This window comes from Enoplosus armatus, chromosome 4, assembly GCF_043641665.1.
Source record: "Enoplosus armatus isolate fEnoArm2 chromosome 4, fEnoArm2.hap1, whole genome shotgun sequence".
In the NCBI taxonomy this organism is placed as follows: domain Eukaryota; kingdom Metazoa; phylum Chordata; class Actinopteri; order Centrarchiformes; family Enoplosidae; genus Enoplosus; species Enoplosus armatus.
In genome coordinates, this window is record NC_092183.1 from 18,220,545 (window position 1) to 18,240,526 (window position 19,982).

Below are 19,982 nucleotides of genomic sequence, written 5' to 3' on the forward strand. Positions count from 1 at the left end.
AGAGAGTCAGACTCATCTGGTGTGAGAGCATCGTGCTCTGAAAAGGAAGACGAAGCACAAGCTAATAAACTCTTACTTCAGGTGATTGTTTTAAATTGCCTGCACTTTGTCTCCCACTGTAGCCAGTTATTCTGATCACCCTCTTGTTATAACACACCCCACCTCCCCACCAACTGAGACCAGACTAGACCATACCAATTCTGAAAGCAAGGGAGGGGGCTCGGCTGCTGTATCATGACAACTGCATCGTTTTAGTCACATGAAACCAGCTGAATTCAAGTGGAACCAGTCGAAGACACACTTTGACTCATTTATAAAATCCCATCCAGGCTCTCCTGCCCTCCTCTAGTGGTTTGCGGAGCTTTTCGGGCTGCGTTCCCCTCCTCGTCGCTCCTCCACCGGTGAGCTAGTCAGCAGAGCAAGCTGAACAAAGCCATGGGAGAGAGAGGAGCTTCTGGGAAGAAATGTCTCTCACTGACTCTGTCGCCTGGACAACCGGGTAAGAGAGGAGGGGAGGGAGAGAGAGAGAGAAAGGACCGGGGAGCATAAAAGGAGAGGAAAACAACACATTATTAACTGCTGAGATTAGAGGATTCCTTTAGAGTGTGTGTGGGGGGGGCGAGAAGTGGATTTTTGTGTGCCATTCTCTTGTGAGGTGTCCCTTGGTGTCTCTCTCTCTCTCTTGATGAGTTATTAACTATGACAATAAAACAGTAATTTTTTTTCCCCCCTCTACACCAGAGCATGGAGGAGATGAAATCGCAGAGCACAAGTTCAGCACATTACAAGTGGACCCAGTAGGCCTGAACGCTCCACCTGTAATTCTCGTCACATCAGCCTCAGGTAAGAGTCTCCTCAGTGTTGCGGATGTCGGCTCCGATAGGGATGCTTTTGTTCTCGCCTGATGGATTGATAAACATATTAATCATTGACCTGGCTGTGCAATTATCTAGAAAATGAAAGAGAAAGTCAGAAAATGGTTCAACAAATCAATAAAAGCTCATCCCGTCTGCCTGCAGGCAGCTCGGAAGTACAAGCATTGTTCATCAGAGTAACTCTGAAGCAGATAAGTTTTGGGAAATGGGCTTCATTATGTGTTGTTTACACGCTGGCAGAAAAACAAACTACCATCACTGTAGCGTGGGGGGCTTATTTGTTCTGTTTTATGCAGGAGAGTGAGAGAAATGACATGGTACAGCCCCGGGATGCTTCACACAACGTGCACAGAGCTTTGCGCGTCCTTCATTGTGAGCATTAATTCATCGTCAATAAGACGATGAACAACGTTGTTAGCTGCAAAATGGATCTCGAGAGTTTGACTTGACTTTGGATTCACAGTGTGTAAGGAATAGAAGGCATCGTCCGCTATAAACATGCTGCTGAGGGCTCATGCATAAGGAATATATTCATAGAGCGCTAGTGGTGAAATCAATGCCCCCTTTAAATGAGGTGGTATGCTGGCTGAGTTTACACCAGGCTTTATGTGTGTGGGGCAGGAGGCAGCTTGTGATATCCATATTGGATGAGATGAAGAGGAGATAAACTGAGGAGGATGGGGTTATTTTTAGCTGCTGTCAGTAATGAAGGTTACAAATCTCTCACCTTTGTAGACAAGATAGAGACATAGAGAAAAGGCCGGGCAGACTGAAGGGAAGAAAAGGGCAAGAGAGTGAGGGATGGCGAGCAAAAGGACGGCCGAGAGAGATGTTGAGAGAGATGATTATAGGTGATGGGTTCAGGCTCACAGCAGGCTGGGATTGCTCAGAGCTCCCACCTCACCTACCCCGACACAATCCGGAGATGTAGTGGAGGGTGGAAACGCTGACAATCAGCTCATCCTTGTCTTTTTTATTGGAGAGAAAAATACGTGGGAATATCTGGTCCTCTGGAGTTCACCCTCCTTTTTGCTCTCAACTGGCTGAACACAAGACACGAGACAGCCCAAATACAGCTCTGTGCTGCACAACATAGTCCATCAAATACAGCTGCTGTACTTCGAAACAAGCAGGCAGGTACAGCGTGACCACCTGGGCCGCGCTTGTTTAAAAAAAAAAAACATCAATAAAAACCCATACAAGGTAAGTTCAAAATTGAGTTTTGCGTGAGGGAAGGCGAGGGTATCCAATACACAGTCCCACAGCATGCATAATACAAGAGCAGGTTCATCTTTCAAGCCATTTAAACAAGATTTTATACCTCAAAAACTACAAAAAGACGTTCATTTCAGGCCTCGGTGCATTTATCTGCCTCAGTTTTTAGTCTTAAACTAGATTGCAGACAAAGAAACACAGCCTCACTGTTAAGAACGACACGGCTGTAATATACACTGAGCCACATGGGAGACAGCTTTTATTCCAATAAATACAGAGAGCAGGATGCCAAAATACACACCATTTTTAATCCACACCTGCAAAGGGTTTAAATCGACAGTGTACTCCTAATCTTGAATGAACAATTCTGGGAGCTTGTAAACACATTAGTTATACCAGGCTCTGCACTGCTCTCGGTGCCTTGCAGCTGTACACCGCTTATAATTATTGTACATGGGGTGCAATGTTCTTGGATGCGAAGAAGCATCAGGCTCATCAAGAGGAGAGAAAAGGATGTCCCTGAGGCCGTGCATCACTGTAGTTATCTTTCCTCCACTGTACCTGCATGCTGTCTGTTGCGAGGCACACAGTATGCGATAGAGGGTTAGCATAAAGCACACGCATTAAAGCCTAATAGGCACTAAGTCTGCATTATTAGTCTTTAATGAGTTCCTCGGACCGTCAGACATTGACATCTGCACCACTAATCAGCCTGTTTTGATGTTGAAACGGACACAGAAATGGAGCTGTGGAGATGTGCCGATAGTCCTCTCATTTAAATATCTTTTTCTCCATGAATATTAAACAGGAGAAAAGCACAGCTTCTTCTCACAGATCTTTGAGGTGCTGGTCGTTTGTTTGAAGGGTGACTGCTTCTTCGGCGTGTGTGTCTTCAGTCATTCCCCAGGCTTTTCTTCCCCCCCCGTTTCTTCCATTCCACGTCTCTCGTCATATTTCTGTGCTTGTCTGCGTGCCTCCTCTCATCTTCTGTTGATGAGAGCACTATCATGAAAACAAGCTGGAGAGGCAGAGAGGAAATGTAACAGGATTACAATAATCTAATTACCAAAATTAGCAGCTGTATTCCATTTCATTTACTGTAAATGCGCAGTTATATCTCACATATATTTGTTAAAGATTGGTCACATTTCTTGGACAGAAAAAATGTTTGAAGGGGAAAAGGCGGCTTGCATTATGTCATTACAGAAAACAACATAATAGTGCTCATTTTGAAATAACAGCCCATGATGGGCCTGTAAATTACAAAGTATAATTTACAGCTTGTAAACTGGAACAAATGATTTTCTTGTTATTCTAGAAATATGAGGCACTGTAATCCAAAAGTAACTGAAAATAATTAGATGGTTTTGTTGAGACTGCATATTTGGTTCTCGGTTTTCACACTTCCCCAACACCATTAATGAAATTGTCCTCTAAAAGAGCAGGAAGCTGCGTGGGCAGATGCTGGTCTGCTGCTCTCCCATTACAAAGGTGCTCTGGTGTTCATGTCTGTGAGAAAGATGACATGGTCATTAATAAAAGGAAGTGTTGTGCAGATAGAAAAAATGGCCCAAAATAAGCCTTTCAACAAGTATTCAACAGGTTGTCTTTCATAGATGGAAAAACCCTCCATAAAACTGCATATGTAAGACCTGTGAACATTTGAGAACATTAAACACTGTCTCTCTCAGAAAGTGAGAGAGCTAAGGCTGTGGATGATGTGGCCATGAAACACATCCATTACCAGTGAACCGGAGACTGACTTTATGGACACAGTGACTGCACACAAGGTGATTTTCGTCCTTACCACTGCCATGAAATAAAGTTTATTCAGGTGTTAGAGCACAAACACAAATCCCATAAATCAACAGGCCTGCAGTTCATTTGTCGTTCCAGGGTTTGTCTCTCAAGAGTCTTTCTTCTCTGCCTTCTAACACCAGGAGTCTTGGTCATTTTTACAAATATTGATTCAACGGCGTGGTTTGTAAATTCTTCTTTTTTTTATGATGGATTATCACTTCAGCCACGGGGCCCAGCTCAGCTATCTTTTACACATAATCAAGATTCACTGTCTTACCTGGCTGACCTTAAAGCACTGTTCTAAAGAGAATAGATAAATTGCTGCAGTTAGCCGGCTCACTGCCACTTGAATACAAACCGTCTGCAGTGTCTTGTGTGTGGAGGAGTGGGAAAAAAAGTGGCACCTATTGACACCATTAGTCAAAGGCTGCCCATCACAGGAGATAAACCCTCTCTTATTCCACAGCTCTGTCTAATATCCCACTCGCTCTTCTTGTCAGTAATTAGACAAGTGAGATGATTTAATTTGCTGCAGAGCAGCACACCGACTGTTGATATGTAGAAAGCCACCCGCAGACTGTCTTCGGGTGATAATGACTTGTACACACTGACAGAGAGAAGAATTAAATCGCAGCTTTTAGCCTGTCTCACCCCCAAGCTCTTGTGATCAGCATCTTAAAGCAGGGCTCAGCCAACCATTTTCTCTTATAAGCCCTTGAGAAAGAAAAAAGGCTCCCCCCTCCTCAGTTTTCTCCATGTGAGCTGCCAATGGAAGCCCTTCGTTGACAGCTGCTTGAGGACAGACTTAATTCACACGTCCTTGCTCGTTCAATGCAACTTTGGAAGTTATCTTGTCCTTCATGGCGCATGTCTGGCGCATCATGTCAGCTGCTGGTAGTTCAAACATCTATTTTGTGCTCGTGTGCACCTGCCCAAGGAGAGAAAGGGTTGTTGCTTGAAGTGAGCGATGATCAAGTGGTGTTATGTGTCCCTGACAGGTGCCAGCATGGATGTGGAGGATGAGCCGCTGCTGTTTCAGACCAGCTGGGGAGGGGAGGAAGATGAGGAGGAGGAGGAGGAGCAGGAGGAAGAGGATGGAGTAGCACAAGCAGCAGGGCAGAGCTGTCTCTCTGGGGAGGTGTGTGGGCTTTGGAGGGCAGTGGGGTGGGTGTACACACATCCCTGGGCCAGTGGAGTGGTTTTAGGGGTAGTTGTCATGCTACCGTGTGCCCTGTTTGCCTACATGCTCCTCTACTGCCCTCCTCTGGACATAGACCTCTCCTACAGTGCCTTTGAGGTTCACAGTCACTTCTCTGCAGAGCGCTTTGACGCCCTCGCCATCGCTGTAAAGACTCAGCTGGGCTCCTGGGACAGACGTAGGCGAGACTTAGATAACAGCGAGTCTGAGGCCCTGCGGGAGCTTCTGCTGGAGAAGCTGGGCAGACAGGGAGTGTTCAACTGGACGGATAATGAGGGCGCAAGGTCCTTCACTCCTCAAAACCACCCTTTACATGCAGGTGATGATCAGAGGAGAGGAGCTGCGGCAGGCAAAGATAAAAGGACGGTGCCTGATTGGGGTCAGAATGAAATGGGGAAGCACAAGAACTCAAATCACCGAGCAGAGGAGGACGAGGAGAGATCATGGGATGGAAACTCCACTTTGCCGCTCATTAGGAGGCGCAGGTTTGCTCCCAATTACTACTTGCAGAGCCAGGCTCTGTGGAGGATCGAGCTGGTGTTTGTGGCTCAAGGGGAGGGTGATCGCAACATCTTCACCCCAGAGCGCCTGCAGACGATTCACCGCGTGGAGCGGCTGCTCATGCAGCACCCGCAGTTTCACCAGTTCTGCTGGAAGCCTCTGGAGATGTTGAGGGATCTGCCACTGGGACCGTCCTACTGCTCTCCACCCAGCTCGCTCCTGTCTTACCTCTACCCCAGTGAGAGAGGAGGGAAGATATACTACGATGGCATGGGCCCGGATCTTGCTGATATTCAAGGTGAGTTCACAGTAGAGAAAGTGGAAAAAATAAGAGCTTTCAAGCACAAAGGAATACCTGTAAGAGTCCTCCTAACAGTGCTGTTTATGTATTCCCAGGTTCTCTGAGTCTGGCCATCACCCACCCACAGTTCTACTGGTACGTGGATGAGAGTCTGTCCCCTGAGCATCTCTCCTCCTCTCTCTTACGCAGTGAGATCCACTTCGGAGCTCCTCTTCCTTCCTACTACTCCCTGCAGGACCGAGCTGACGAGCAAAGATCCCGCTTCAAAACCTTTGTGGTTCAGTATGCAGACATCCTGGCCAAGCAGTCCACCAGGTCAGGAGAAGATTACTGCAATGTTGGCCATTTATTACAGTACATCATGATTCCTTTCATCATTCCACATTACGCGTCCTACACATTGTTGCGGCTGAAGTTTGGCGTTGTTGTGTGTCTGCTTCCCTCCTCCCAGCCAGGTGAAGGTGCTGTATGGGGGGACAGAGCTGTTTGATGATGAGGTGAGACACACCTTTCACAATGATATGATGCTGGCTGTCATCAGCGGAGCCTGCATTACTGTGCTCGTCTATGTCCTTACCTCCTTCTCTGGTACAGTATGACCTGTTCCTTTTTATACTTGCACCAGTGTGTGTGTGTGTGTGTGTGTGTGTGTGTGTACATATCTCAGTGTTTGAACTATATATATGAATGTTCACAAGCTCCTTGTTGTTTTCTCGTCTCTCGCAGTGTTTCTGACTTTCTTTGGACTCACCAGCATCGGACTGAGCTGCTTGATGGCTCTTTTCCTATACCATGTTGTCTTTGGCGTGAGGTACCTGGGCATTCTCAATGGAGTTGCAGCCTTTGTCATTATCGGTATTGGTAAGGGAAAAGAAATACATCAGTTTTACATTAGAAAGGAATAGTTTGGCATTTTGGGAAATACGCTTATTTGTTTGGAAACGGGGAAACATGGCATGAATCTGTGAAAAGGTGACAAAATCCACCTACCATTATCTCTTAAGCGCACTAATTAAGATGTCATATCTCGTTTGTTTAATCCATACAAAAACTTAAGTGTGAAAAACGACACATTGCGGTATTTCGGGGAGGTTTGTGCCGGACTATTTCTTTTACAAGATTACAAGCTTCCCGAAGCCTTGTCGTCACTGTGAGGCAACCAGCGGAGACTCCAGGAAGTTACAGCGCCAGGCCAGGAAATAGTCCAGCACATAAACCCCTGCAGAACAGTGTCCTCCAGCAGCCAGTTAGCTAAGCTAATATACGTAAAGCTATGGCTGCTATTGGTAGCATCATATTTACTGTACAGACATGAGAGTGCTATCAATCTTCTCACCTAACTCTCAGGAAGAAAGCCATTAAACGTATTTCCCACAATGTCAAACTATTGCTTGGAAGGTTGGAACACCTTTTTACAGTACATTTACCATAACATGTGCTAAGGCAGCTCTTTTGTTCTCTCACTGTTGTTCAGGGGTGGATGATGTATTTGTGTTCATCAGCACCTTCAGACAGGCCTCCCATCTGCGTCAGCCGCAGCAGCGAATGATCTACACAATTAAAACAGCTGGCCGAGCTACTTTCCTCACCTCCTTCACCACTGCAGCAGCCTATGCTGCGAACACTTTCTCTCAGGTAATCATAAGAAGAGGAATGCAGCCGTTAATAGGATCTGTACAGGAAGAATAAATGACTCTCCTGCTATGGATGAATAGAAGTGCCTCTCTCAGCAGACAGCCATTTTCATGCGATAAGCACAAATTTAATGTTTCAAGGTCCTTTACACTGTGCTTCATTTAACTGACACTTAGATCCCAGCCGTGCATGACTTCGGCCTATTCATGGCCCTCATTGTCAGCTGCTGCTGGCTTTGGGTATCAGTCCTGATGCCAGCCGCCCTGTGTGTCTGGAATGAGTGTGTGGAGCCTCAGGAACACGCCTGGTTGAATTGGTGAGGCGTTATTTCCTTACTTTTGTGTGAGATGTTATTTGTGCATGCTGTGCGACACCACGGGTGAGATGTAATCCCTTCAGCTGTCTCCCTCCCTAAACTTCCTCCTCCCTCTCAAGCTGGAAGCTGTTTTCGGGCCTGTCAGCCAGCCACGGCCCTTTGTCAGATGAGGATGATGATGTGGCCCTTCTGTCAGTGGAGATGGAGCCAGGTGAGATTATTATCTGCCTAGCATTGAATGAATGATTGGGGGGTGGATGGGAAAGGGAATGAGTCCAGGCTGTAAAACGCTGCTGTCCAGGCACCTCTAAGCCCCTGTCTTTGTCTCGGCCAGGCTCCTGTGACACAGACGGCGATGCGGCCATTCTTTCCCTGTCAGTGGAGACACCTCTGTCCCCTCCAGGGCAGCAGCATGTGGGTGTGGTGAGCACAAATCTCCAGTGGGCCCTGAAGCACTTAGTGGCAGAGCCAGCTGTGGAGCGCCGAAAGGCCGTTCTGGGTGAGATTTGATATAAACTCTGAGAACTCACAAGGGTTTTGACACGGCTAAGCTCAATTTATTTTCAAGAACTTATACTTAAAAAGATCAGGGAGACATTTCTATATATCTGTGAAGCTCTTGATCTATGATTGAGACATGAGAGTAACCTGCAGCTCAAATAAGAACCGTTGAGGAAATGCTGTAAACTCTGTCCAGCCTGAGGGGAGTTAGTCTGTCAGAGGAAGAGCAATCGCCTATCATGAAGTATTCATCCTCCCTCTTTTCAGGAGTGACTGTAATTGATCCTTATTCCTGATCTGTCCCTCAGCTGCTCTATCTACTCCATCAGTCCCTCCTCTCTGCCATTGTTTATCTTTGTCTTCCTGTCGGCCCAGGTGTCTTCCTCCTGGTTCTGCTCTTATCTGCCGGCTGCTGCTGTCTCCTGAGGCCGGCCACTCACGCCCCCCTTCTTTTCCGCCGGGACACAAACCTCCAGACTCTGCTGGCTCTGAGGAGCAACCTCAGCGGTCAAGGCATCTCCTGCCCTATGTGCTCAGGTGAGACTGTGGCAGTGATGGAAACACACTCCCCAGCTAACCTCAGAGATCCAAAATAAATATCTGACTTTGCACGTTGTGTCCTGCAGGTGTGTTCATGGAAAAGCCCCACCCTTTGTACACCCACACTTCCTCGTCAGCATTTAAGTTTTCTACACATCAGCAGACCCCGAGCACAACAACCTCCACTGCTCCTCGGAGCTCGGTAAAACCAAATTCAAGCACCAACCAAACAGGTAAAACATTCAGCACGTAACAATCCTCTTCCTCTTTATTTAAAACCTGTTCCACTATTTTGAAATATTGTACTTTGTAATGTTTTTTGTAGGCCCTTTACTTACAGTGTACATATCAAAGTTGGACCTCAGAGCCTCTACAACCCTTTACCGCTTCTCCCTTAACACCAGCACTCCCTCCCCGTGGAAACTGTGCAGCTCAGAGCATGAAGAGGTGTCATCATTTCAGGTTAGAGAGCAAAAAAAAAAGTTTTTTTTATATAATTAGTTGTAATGTTATGTCTCCCAACTGTGATATGCACCACTAAAGCGGCTTATAACTAATCTTGTTTCCTCTGAATAGGCTTATAATCAGCCCCGCAGCAATTACACCACCAGAATGACAGTGTGTGTTTCCCATGTGTACCACCCGTACCCCAGCTGGATGATCACATCCGCCTCATGTGACCCCCGTCATGGCTGGATGCCAGAGTTTTCCTTTTATGCAGCATCGTCTCCGCAGCAGCACAGCAGGTGAAAACACAAATGAGGAAATCAGAGTAAAAGTTGATCGGACGGTCATGTTGGTTTAGTGAACAATCTGTCACTTGACCTCTGCTTTCTGCTCTTAGGAGACTGTGCTTTGCCCAGCGCCGCCTGAGACCTCATCCCAGCCGAGTGTGTGTCAACCCGCCTGGCTGCGGCATCAGTTCTGGGCCTGATGGACCCACACAGGGAACCTTTTATACTCCTCTCCCCAGTGGTGAGCGAGCTAGTGTCAGAAGGCATCATTAACATAAAGACTGTTTGTTAGCCCATCAGGAAAACTGTTTCTGCACTGCATGTGTCGCACTGCTGAAATGTCTTTATTTATGTCATTTATTCTCATTGAGTCTTAAAAACAGAGAAAATGCAGTGATATGACACGTTTTCCAAATATAGCTTCTTAAAGTGGCTCTCTCTGAACCCACTGGAGGATTTTTCCTCAGCACTGCAGTCGTACACATATTTTTACACTGTATAAATAAATGCCGTTGAGAGATTTCGCTCTGCTTCTATTTTCAAAGATCCCTCATCTGCTGCCAAAATGAAAGCATCCAAAACGTTTGGCTTCAACCCGTGCAGCGGCGGAGCGTGTGGCCACCCAGCGGTCCGTCCTCTGGTCGACACCGGGGCGATGGTCTTTGTTGTCTTTGGCATCTTGGGAGTCAACCGAAGCGAACACAGGGACAACCATGTTATTGGAGATATGGTGAGGGTTACACCTGCGTCATTATAACCAACAGAAGTAAAGCAGAGCCAGATTTTTAAATGATGTATTCTCATGTGGTTGACGTGGTGTTTGATTCTCTCCAAAGGGCAGCATTATATTGGATCCAGACTTTGACATTTTCCAGGAAATGGGGCATCTTTGCAAAATCTGTAAAGCTATTAGTGCAAACAGACAACTTGTGAAGCCAGGAGGAGCGCAGTGTTTGCCTTCAGGTAAAAACCCAGTGAAATCTTTAATTTTAGCTTAAAATATCATAAAACAATAATATTAAACCTTATAGAGCTGACCATTTAACTAATTTACTAATTGGTCAACACAAAATGAATTGATCGATTATTAAAGCCGGTAAGCTACATTTTTCCTCAAATGTGAATATTTGCTGATATTCTTATTCCTCTTTAATAGGAAAATTAAATATTTGTGGGGTTTGGACAAAACATGACATCTGAAGATGTTAACTTGTGGTTTGAGAAATTGTGATGACCATTTTTCACCATTGTCTGACATTTTGTAAATCAATCAATCAAGCAATCAGCAGATTGATCGATAATGAAAAGAATCATTAGTTGCAGCCCGAAAACACGCCTAGCACAAAGCTGTGAGATAAAGTGCTCAACAAATGGGTAAAAAAACACCTGGCAAATCAAAAAGAAGGTAAACCACGACATAAAGATAATCCTATATAGAGAATGAAAGTGTGTAAAAGGTCATTCCCGTTCTTCTGTTCTCTTCAGGTAATAAACTGTCTTCTATTCTGCCTCTGCTCCATCCCGAGTGTCACTCTCTCCCCGAACCCAACCTGCTTCCGGGGCAGCTCTCCCACGGAGCGGTGGGGATGCACGGAGGCAAGGTCCGCTGGCTGTCCATGGCCTTTGAGTCTGTGAGTCCCTTCATCTTTCAGCTTTTCATTATCCTGCATCGCAGAGCAGCACCTAACGCTCTACCTCTCTTCTCCCAAGACTACATACAAGGGGAAATCTTCCTTTCAGACCTATTCCGACTTCCTTCAGTGGGAGAACTTCATCCAGGAGCAGCTCGCCTCCCTCCCGCAGACCTCCGCTCTGCAACGGGGTTTCCAGACCTGCGAGCACTGGAAGCAGATCTTCATGGAAATCATAGGCAAGTGAGAGGTGCCATTGCACGTCGAAGAGTCTCACTCTCCGTGAGAGGGGCAGCATGTAAATATCTGATAATATGCTGCTCTCTGGTCTGTTTGTAGGTGTGGAGAGTGCCCTCTGGAGTCTGCTGCTGTCTCTGGCCATCTGTGTGGCAGCTGTGTCTGTGTTTACTGCACATCCTCTGCTGCTGCTGCCAGTGCTCATAACCATTCTAGGTAAGAGATGAAGTTGCATGTTCAGGTTTGGAAGTGACTTTTTCAAAATTGAATGTTGAGGCCTGGGTCGGGATCATGTGTGTGTGACACATTCGACAGGAGTGATCTGCCTGGTGGTGGCGGTCATGTATTGGCTGGGCTGGGAGATGGGAGCAGTGGAGGCGATTTCTCTGTCTATACTTGTGGGATCTTCGGTGGATTACTGCCTGCACCTGGTGGAGGGATACCTGCTGGCTGGGGAGAGCATGCCATCTACACCTGGTCATAACTTGGTATGGGAGTGTAAATTTGACTCACAGCAGCTATTATGAGCAATGATGAGAAAACTTCCACGGCATGTTTTCTGTTTACACACATGCTAAAACAAGCTAATGACTAAGATTTTGGATTTAATAAGGCGAGAAGCACCCTGAAGGCTCATGAGTCAAGAAGAGCGCCTCTTCCTAGTAAACTGTGTGTTGTTTGCAGGAGGCTCCGGCAGAGAGGCAGAGGCGGACGCTGCAGGCAGTGAACCATGTGGGCGTTGCCATAGTGTCCAGCGCCATCACCACGGTGATCTCCACGGTCCCTCTCTTCTTCTGTGTCATTGTGCCTTTCGCCAAGTTTGGCCAGATCGTGGCCATTAACACTGCCGTCTCCATTTTGTTCACCCTGACCGTGACTGTGGCCATGTTGGCGTGCATGGCCCCCGCCCGCTTCAGCAGACCCCCCGGCGCCGTGCTGAAGGCCAGCCTGGCCGTGACGGGGGCTGCAGCCTTGGGAGCGGCTCTGTGCTGGGTGGGAGGACAGCTGGGAGCGTTGGCCTGGCAATCAGTCAGCACGTAAACTCAACCGCCCACCAACTCACACTGATGTCAGGCATGTGAGGAGTTCCTCTGTATGCAAAAATTAGAAGTGTTAGCACTGTATTTTCCTCCATGTTCAGGAGGTATATCAGATCAGTAAATGATCTCCTACTTTACAGCACAAAGATGTCAGAATCAATTCCATAATAAGAAGCTGTTTGTCATCACCAAATACATATTTTTCACTTGTATTGATCAGTGGATTCTAAGTATTACCCTCCGGGTACTTCTTCTAAAATATAGTGTCAATGACTGTGACTCACAGTAGTGGGTTGACCTTTCTGGGTTTACATGATGATTCAGCCGAGGTATTTTTTTTGATCCGATATCGCCTTCAGCCTAGAGGTGGGGATGATTGAGTAATCGTTGGGAAACACTGGCTGAGTCACGGTTTTCATCAGAGTGTAGCTTACTGAGTCGTGAAGAGTTACTGACTGTTCTGTGACCTGCTGTTGTGAACACCGTCAGGCCATCGCGCTGTGACGTCCGTGAGGATCGCTGTAGCTGCTTCACTTGATTCACGGCCATCTTGTGAAACATCACATTTTGTGTTTCTCTCAGTTGTGCATTGAATGTGTTTTTCAGCCACATTTTGTAACAAAGGTTATGATGTCCTGGTGTGGCTGGATTCAAAGGTGTACTAGTCAGATTTACACTGTGCACCGTTTTGTTAAATGTGATGTAAATGTTTTCGGTATGCTGCTCTCACACCTTCTGAGCTGAACCTCTGATGCTGCCAGCACACACTTGTTTGAGGAGTAGTGCGTACAGTACTCACCACAAGACATCCTCCTCTTTTCTGATCCTCTCACATGTTTATATCTTAGATCTCTCAAACTGCGTAAACGTTTCTATTTTTGTCATCAGCACAAATTGAAAGAGACCTCTTGTGGGGTCCTCAGGTGTGCCCTCTACACGCCCTCCACCGCACTTGTAGGCACTCACTGTAACCAACCCTGCTCCCTCCTCTGCTCTCACACAATGTGGAGCACCACTCATACACCCATCGACGCCAGCCTCGGTCTGCCCCGCAGTGCAGGTGAGGGCCATTTGTCAAACCAGAAAACACAATAATGGTTAGGGAGAGGGACTGACTCAATTGTGGAAAGAGCAGTAAATTTCTGTGAAGTGTGTGTTACTTGTGAATATCAAATAAAACAGGTGCAGAAAGCCTCGGGTCTTTTTCTTTTGTAAAAGCTCAGCGCTGTTTTCTTCTGCATTGTTATATAACGGGGCAGCGGAGCTGGATGAAGACCTGTCACTGTTTGCTTCCAGTCACATAGTTACTGGGAGAGCTACAGTCGGCGGCGTCACATCACCAGTTGGCTGTCGTTAATTATTCATACGAAAACGGCTCCGATTTTACACTGAATCGCAGGGCATCAATGTTTCATGCCGGTTATATTAAACAAAAGGAAGTTGTTCTACATACAGAGGCGTTCCTGCTCATCGTGATGGAAACAGATGTAGGAAGATGGAAACAAATACTTTGAGTAAAAGCAGAAAAACCTTGGCAGGCTTTTGTTCCTCTGTTTTATTTGACTGAAGCAGCAGCACCAAATGTGTTATGCTGCAGCAGAAAAAGAAAACCATTGTCAGAATAACAGAACGTCAGTGGAGGAACTTCAGTCGTTTAAGTGTAATTTTTGGTTTACAAGACACGTTTATGGAGATCCCATTTCTTGCGATGTCATGTTTCCTGATCTACAAATACTGAAATGCAGTCTGTCCTTACTGGAGCAAAGACACTCCTTCATTCCTTTTTACATGAATGTTCTTATTTGTGTTAATAGGAGTATGAGTTCACTTTACTAAATGAGAAAGGAGGACACATTTCAATCTGATACAGATGAGTGTAGTAAAGTACATCAGTTTACACAAATCCAAACTATGCTGAATAATGACATCAATCTTCTTAGATAATTGAATAGAAATTGAGACCATATGTGTGAAATTCCACCATCAAAGGAAAACGTAAGTTTATATAAAAAAGGTGCCTGCACCTTTCAGGAATCTTTATTGTTTATTCACGAATGTGAAATGTGTCTTGATCTGCATGTATTTTGCAGCACTTTCTGTTGGGTTAAGTAGAGTCAGGGCCAATTTCAGTGGTGCAACAGCACTGCTCTGCTCCTCGTGTTTTTATAAAAAAGCTCAGCAGGACAGTAATGGAATCATTATTGAGGGAGAGTGAGGTTACATGTAGGGGAAAGCTCCATCTATAAATAGTGAATCAAAGATGAGATGAATAAAGGATATTTATATTTGGCTTTGTTGGGTTTTTCTTGTGTTTGCTGAGTGTCAGAAATCCCTCAGAAACTTATTTCAAACTCACACCAGCGCGTCCTCACAGTGTTACTCCTCCAACTCAATTGTCCTGGATTGCACTCAACCGGCAACTCAGTCAGCGCAAGCAGGGGTTAAATCAGGGGACGCTTAACTTCGCACATCTTCAGCAATGCGAGACACTTTTCTCGGTCTTAATAATTCAAACAACGACTAAAACACGCCTTTTCCCCTCTGTGACGGTGCTTAACCTTCGTCTCCGCTTCCTCACAGCTAGTAGGCTTTATTTTGTTCCCAGCCTTCATCCCCTCACGGAGACTGTCAGGTATTCCACTGTGCGGTGCCACTGGGGCGCATATGAAGTTCCATGCGCCTTTACGCATGGCGCAGTTGTTGGGCACGGAGCCCTTATTGCTTCATCTCGTGAAGCGGGCGTGTGTTTGTGTTTGCGGTACCGGACGGACCCAGTGAGGCATAGACTATATTATGTAGTGCAACTCCAGGTTCGATGAGTTGGCTATAGGCGCAGTTTCCTTGAATAGCTGAAGAAAAAAGCTGTTTTTGAGTGTCTGCTCTCAGTCCAATAATACACAAGGTGAGACCGAGGTGACGCCCACACACCAGGTGGACGTGGACTGGGAGTTTGTTCAGTGCTGAACTATTCATATCTATACAACCACCTACAATGTGTTTATGATTGAAATTGTGAAATTGTTTACTAGAGCAAACAATTCTTCATTGATCTATCTCTTGATTTCGCTCTCAAAATGCAGCAGATTGATGCATTTGGGAAATAGGATGCTGCTTCCGGAGCCTGACAGTTGACTGGGTCGAGCAGAGAAAGAAGGATCCTCACGCCTTCTCTCCTGATACCTCGCTCCAACTACATCATATTGCAGACGAGATATAATCTCTCAATATCCTCTGAAACTGCCTTTCACTAACAATAATGCCTTGCAAAGCAATTTTTGTCAACAGGTCTTGATAGCTCATCTCCAAGCTAAAGTAAAGCTTAATTAAAGGCTCTATCCTACAGAGCACCAGAGTGGCCATATAGAAAAGAAAGGTTTTGATTCATTCGTAGGCACGAGATACAATTTGTTCGCATGTTTTTGATTAACATTGATCTCGTGCCCCCTGAACGCACTGCAGGCTTAAATTGAAATGAAATGGCAAAAAGGCAGGTTTACAGTTATCAGTTAATATTGTGACCAAAGGTCAGACATCAGACAGGTGTGTCAGACTGCTGCAGTGTCACACAACATTATTCTCATAGTGCTGAGTGAGAAAGAAATGGAGAAAAGGAACGAGTGAGCAACATAGTATATTCAACATAGACCAATGGCTACACATTAGAAGGCATTTATAGGGCTAATTTCAACAGTACCTTTCCACCTTTACATTATATATGTAATTAATATAACAATAAATACCCGGGCTCATTTGGTTCTTGAGAAATACTTCATTGTACCATGAAAAGGCATTTTCTCTGGAGAGAAATTATTTTACATCAGAACTGTAAATCAACACTGAAACATAAGTCATATCTTTATTACCCCATGTCACAGGGCACACACAATGTTCAAGTATGCCCGAGAAACTAAATGGAGCAATTAAAAAAAAACAAAACAATGAAGAATAAGAGAGATAAAATGCATTTAAAAATAAGTGAACTGGCATTGCATTTCACAAAAACTCATAAGCTCATGATTTTGGAACAATTCACTGTAAAGTGCTAACTGGTTCGAGCTGAGAAAAGCACATGTTCCCTTTGAAAGATCACACACATTACTTTATACATGGAGGTACAGTAATAGCCAGTCATCAGGCAAGCAATTACCAACCAGAAGACATGGACCACAATTCATTTATTAGTCCTTTAATAAGATAACTGCTTCCTTAATTTCCTTGTTAATGGTAACAACGAGAATCTTGCCACTGGTTGCCAGGACAATGCCAATTACAAATGCTGGTGTTGCCACTGTACAGTTTTCCTTCTTTCCTTGTAATTACATGCAATTGACTGACATACAGTATCAAAATCTCAAGTCAAGTCCTTCTAATCCTTTTACAGATAGGAATCCTTGAACCAAAGGGATGAGAGTGTGAGGAGAGGAGAGCAATTATTGAGGAGTGCAGGAGACCTTCCCATACTCCTCCTCCTCTTCCTCTCCTCTCCCTGGATGTGGTGGGTTGGCCCGACAAAAGCAGGGATCTGTCCAGCTGATGCCTGCCTTCCTACAGGTCCTGAGAATCCACTGTTTTCCTTTGTGCCTCTCATTAGGAGGCATGTTTAAAAAAAAAAAAAAAAAAAAAGAAACAAAATAATTATCTGGAGGGGACTGGGTCAATAAATTTTCCCCTACTGTCTGCCTAAAGCAGACGTTCATCCTCCCACCCCAATCCTAACCATAAAAAGGTAAAAACAAGGTGTACTGCAGAATGGCTTTACTCCTCACAGTCTGTGGGGGGAGCTAGAGCCCCTAGGAGCTGAGGTGCGGTTGGTGGTCTTGCGGTTGTTCTGTCGTGTCTGATTCACCTTGGTGGCCGAAGGTTTCCGAGCGTCAGGCTGGCGCCTCCCCTGGGGGCCCCTCCGTTTGCCCCTTTGCCCCGCACGGCCCCTTCCGGCCCCCGCTGGTCACTTGCGTGAGTGCAGTGTGTCCTGGAACTTGGTGCTGGTGTAGCGGACATGAAATCCTTTTTTGTTGATTGTATCGTCAGAGCGGAACTTGATCACAATGGAGTCACCGGCCGAGTAGATCTCCTCTGGAGGCTGTCAGGAGGGACAAAACAAGAGATTCATTTGTGCAGTCGCTTTATGGTCCTTTGACTGCACTTCAATTAAAACTAAAGACTTCTCACATGCTGAAACTGAAGTCAAATCAGTGACCATGACGAATGGCTTCTGACTGCAGAGAGCTGTTCTGTAACAGACAGGGGCCACGTAAGGGTCCGGGACCAGGACTGGCCCTTTCCAGCTTTATTCTGATTAAGGCTTTGGCTGCTAGTGAAGTTATATACTCTGATGATGAGTTCCAGGTGCACCACTCCACAGAGCCCACTTCTTCCCTGAACAAAACCATATACTGCACGGCACTTTTATATTTCTACTGTCTTGAGTATAAAGTCGGCCAGACTGTTCCCAATGAAACAAAAGGGGAATTAACTGCATTATGTAAGCGCAGAAAATATGCAACACTTGGCCTGGCCGTTTGTCAGAATAGTCTTATCACATGAATATTAATTCGGAACATCATACTGGAAAATAATTAGTTGGTTGAGGTGCTCAGGCAGCTGCACCGTGGCTGCAACAAAGACAAGCGCTGCAATGTCAGAGCGGCCAAAGCTTGTGCAACCAACTGTAAAACACCAGACTTTTGATTAAAGCTGCCATTCATAACATGAATAATATATCTACAATAGTCCATAAGGCTTTAAGTTTGTGGGGAAAAGGGATTTAAAACAGAAAGTGGACTACAAATTTTATTGTAGACCCAGCAATGTGTAGTCTGCTATTTAACTGAGAAAAGCCCTTGAGCTAAACGTAAGCCTCCTCATACTATAATGAGTTTTCACCCTACTTTGGACTGAATTGTGTCAGTTTATTTCGACCTGTTTTATAAAAGGAAACTTGATTGAGGAGCTGCTCCCTGGGGTGCTGAGGGTGTTATGTCCCCTCCAGCGAACGTTTCATAGGAACAGGCGTGAGTAAAAGGCCAGAGCTCATTATTGAAGTGTGTAAATGAGATCAAGCTGTTCTCTGACCTGAGGAAACTTGTGTTTCTATTCCCTGCTGGCCTCATTGTTCCAGACTCTGGCTGCAGCCTCAGCATTGGCTGATTAATTTGCAGCCACAACCCAATGCCAGAGACTCTGATAGGCTATCGGCACCCAGGGAGTGACGGCTTGCGTAGACCTACAACCGCCTCCACAGCAACACTCCCAAACCCAGAGGAACACGTCAACTTTAACAAAGTGATTAAAGCCGGACTGGAATCAAAAACTCCAGGGTAGTTCACAGAGTCACCCTTTTACAACCCGCTGGCAAATGTTACTCAACAGCAGTGCTAATTCCAAAACAATTGTCTTAATACTCCTGGTGTTATACTGTAAAACAGAAAGGTGCTGTGACAAACCAGTTGTATTTGTCAAAGAAAGGACCTTCAGAGAGTAGCGGTTGTTAGTAAAATGTTCTTACCCCTGAGCCACAGTAACGTCCCAGCCTTGGAGACTTGGTGTCAGCTCCATCAAAGAGCTCCATGTAGTCATAGCCGCAGTCCGCCTCCTCCTCAATCTCAAAGGTCTGGAAGATGAGCTCCACGCCGTAGCCTTTCTCCGCCGAGATCACCCACTGACAATCGGAGGCTCCGGGGTAGTTGTTGTCCCCAAACTGGGCATGGGAGAACAGGTCCTTGGTTTTGACTTCAGCCTTGAGGCGACCTCCACACTCTGCCAACAGAAATGTTGAGTTGAGTTGGACATTTTGGAGCCAGTGGCCAGTTTTGCTACAAGCTGCTGTGCATGTCGATCTCTGGATCATTTGTGGTTTTACAGTCATCCCGATACAAAGGATTCACACACATGCTCTGTTGTTAAATATGAGTCATAATCATTCTCAGACAGGGTGGTGAATTGCGAGCAAAACTAAATCCCATACGCATCCAAACATCTTTGTGAGGTCCGATATGAGTAATTGAAATTAACTTGATGCACCCAAAACATGAAGGTTTAGAGATTTTACTGGAATCCCTCTTAGCTACTCTTGCGTTTTTTCCTCAACAGGAAGAGAAACTGAGTACAGTTTACAACAGCATCTATTCTTACCTGCAGTATGTGATGCCTCGAAGCCTTTTTTCTGCACAGAGTTATCAGAGAAGAAGCGAATGAACAGCTTGTTCCCACCAGACGTGATGGGTGGGGGCTTCTTGGTGCCACAGAAGCGACCCAGACTTGGAGCTTTTCCATCTCGCCCGTCGTAAATCTCAATGTGGTCGTAAGCACACTCCAAGTGGGCCTCCATGTCGATCTCATTGAACGCCTGCGACAAAAACAAGATGATGAGTGTGTTCAAAGACGTGTGTTATAAATAGAAACATCGCACTTTAAGCTTCCTTTTTTTAAATCAAATGACATTATCTTGACAGTTATGTG

The 19,982-nt window shown here is 45.6% G+C and overlaps 2 protein-coding genes across 3 annotated transcripts in view; one reads left to right on the forward strand and one right to left on the reverse strand.

The window, feature by feature from the left end:
* Window positions 1-435: 435 nt before the first annotated feature.
* disp3 (dispatched RND transporter family member 3) lies at window positions 436-12,525 on the forward strand. Its single transcript, XM_070904808.1, has 22 exons — window positions 436-499; window positions 742-843; window positions 4,889-5,887; window positions 5,986-6,205; window positions 6,342-6,478; window positions 6,617-6,751; window positions 7,365-7,525; window positions 7,702-7,841; window positions 7,961-8,052; window positions 8,176-8,340; window positions 8,718-8,879; window positions 8,969-9,115; window positions 9,208-9,344; window positions 9,459-9,628; window positions 9,727-9,857; window positions 10,162-10,346; window positions 10,453-10,579; window positions 11,102-11,247; window positions 11,327-11,486; window positions 11,587-11,700; window positions 11,800-11,972; window positions 12,169-12,525. The coding sequence occupies exons 1-22, from the start codon at window positions 436-438 to the stop codon at window positions 12,523-12,525; spliced, it is 4,224 nt and encodes a 1,407-aa protein (XP_070760909.1).
* Window positions 12,526-16,361: 3,836 nt separating this feature from the next.
* Window positions 16,362-19,982, reverse strand: part of bmp1a (bone morphogenetic protein 1a) — a 29,527-nt gene continuing 25,906 nt past the window's right edge. For both annotated transcript variants that reach the window (XM_070903670.1, XM_070903669.1), the window contains exons 18-20: window positions 19,656-19,869; window positions 19,030-19,280; window positions 16,362-17,604 (exon numbers count right to left, since the gene is read on the reverse strand). In XM_070903670.1, the coding sequence (XP_070759771.1) occupies window positions 17,470-17,604; window positions 19,030-19,280; window positions 19,656-19,869 (600 nt within the window). In that variant the 3' untranslated portion in view covers window positions 16,362-17,469. The remainder of the gene's footprint in view (window positions 17,605-19,029; window positions 19,281-19,655; window positions 19,870-19,982) is intronic.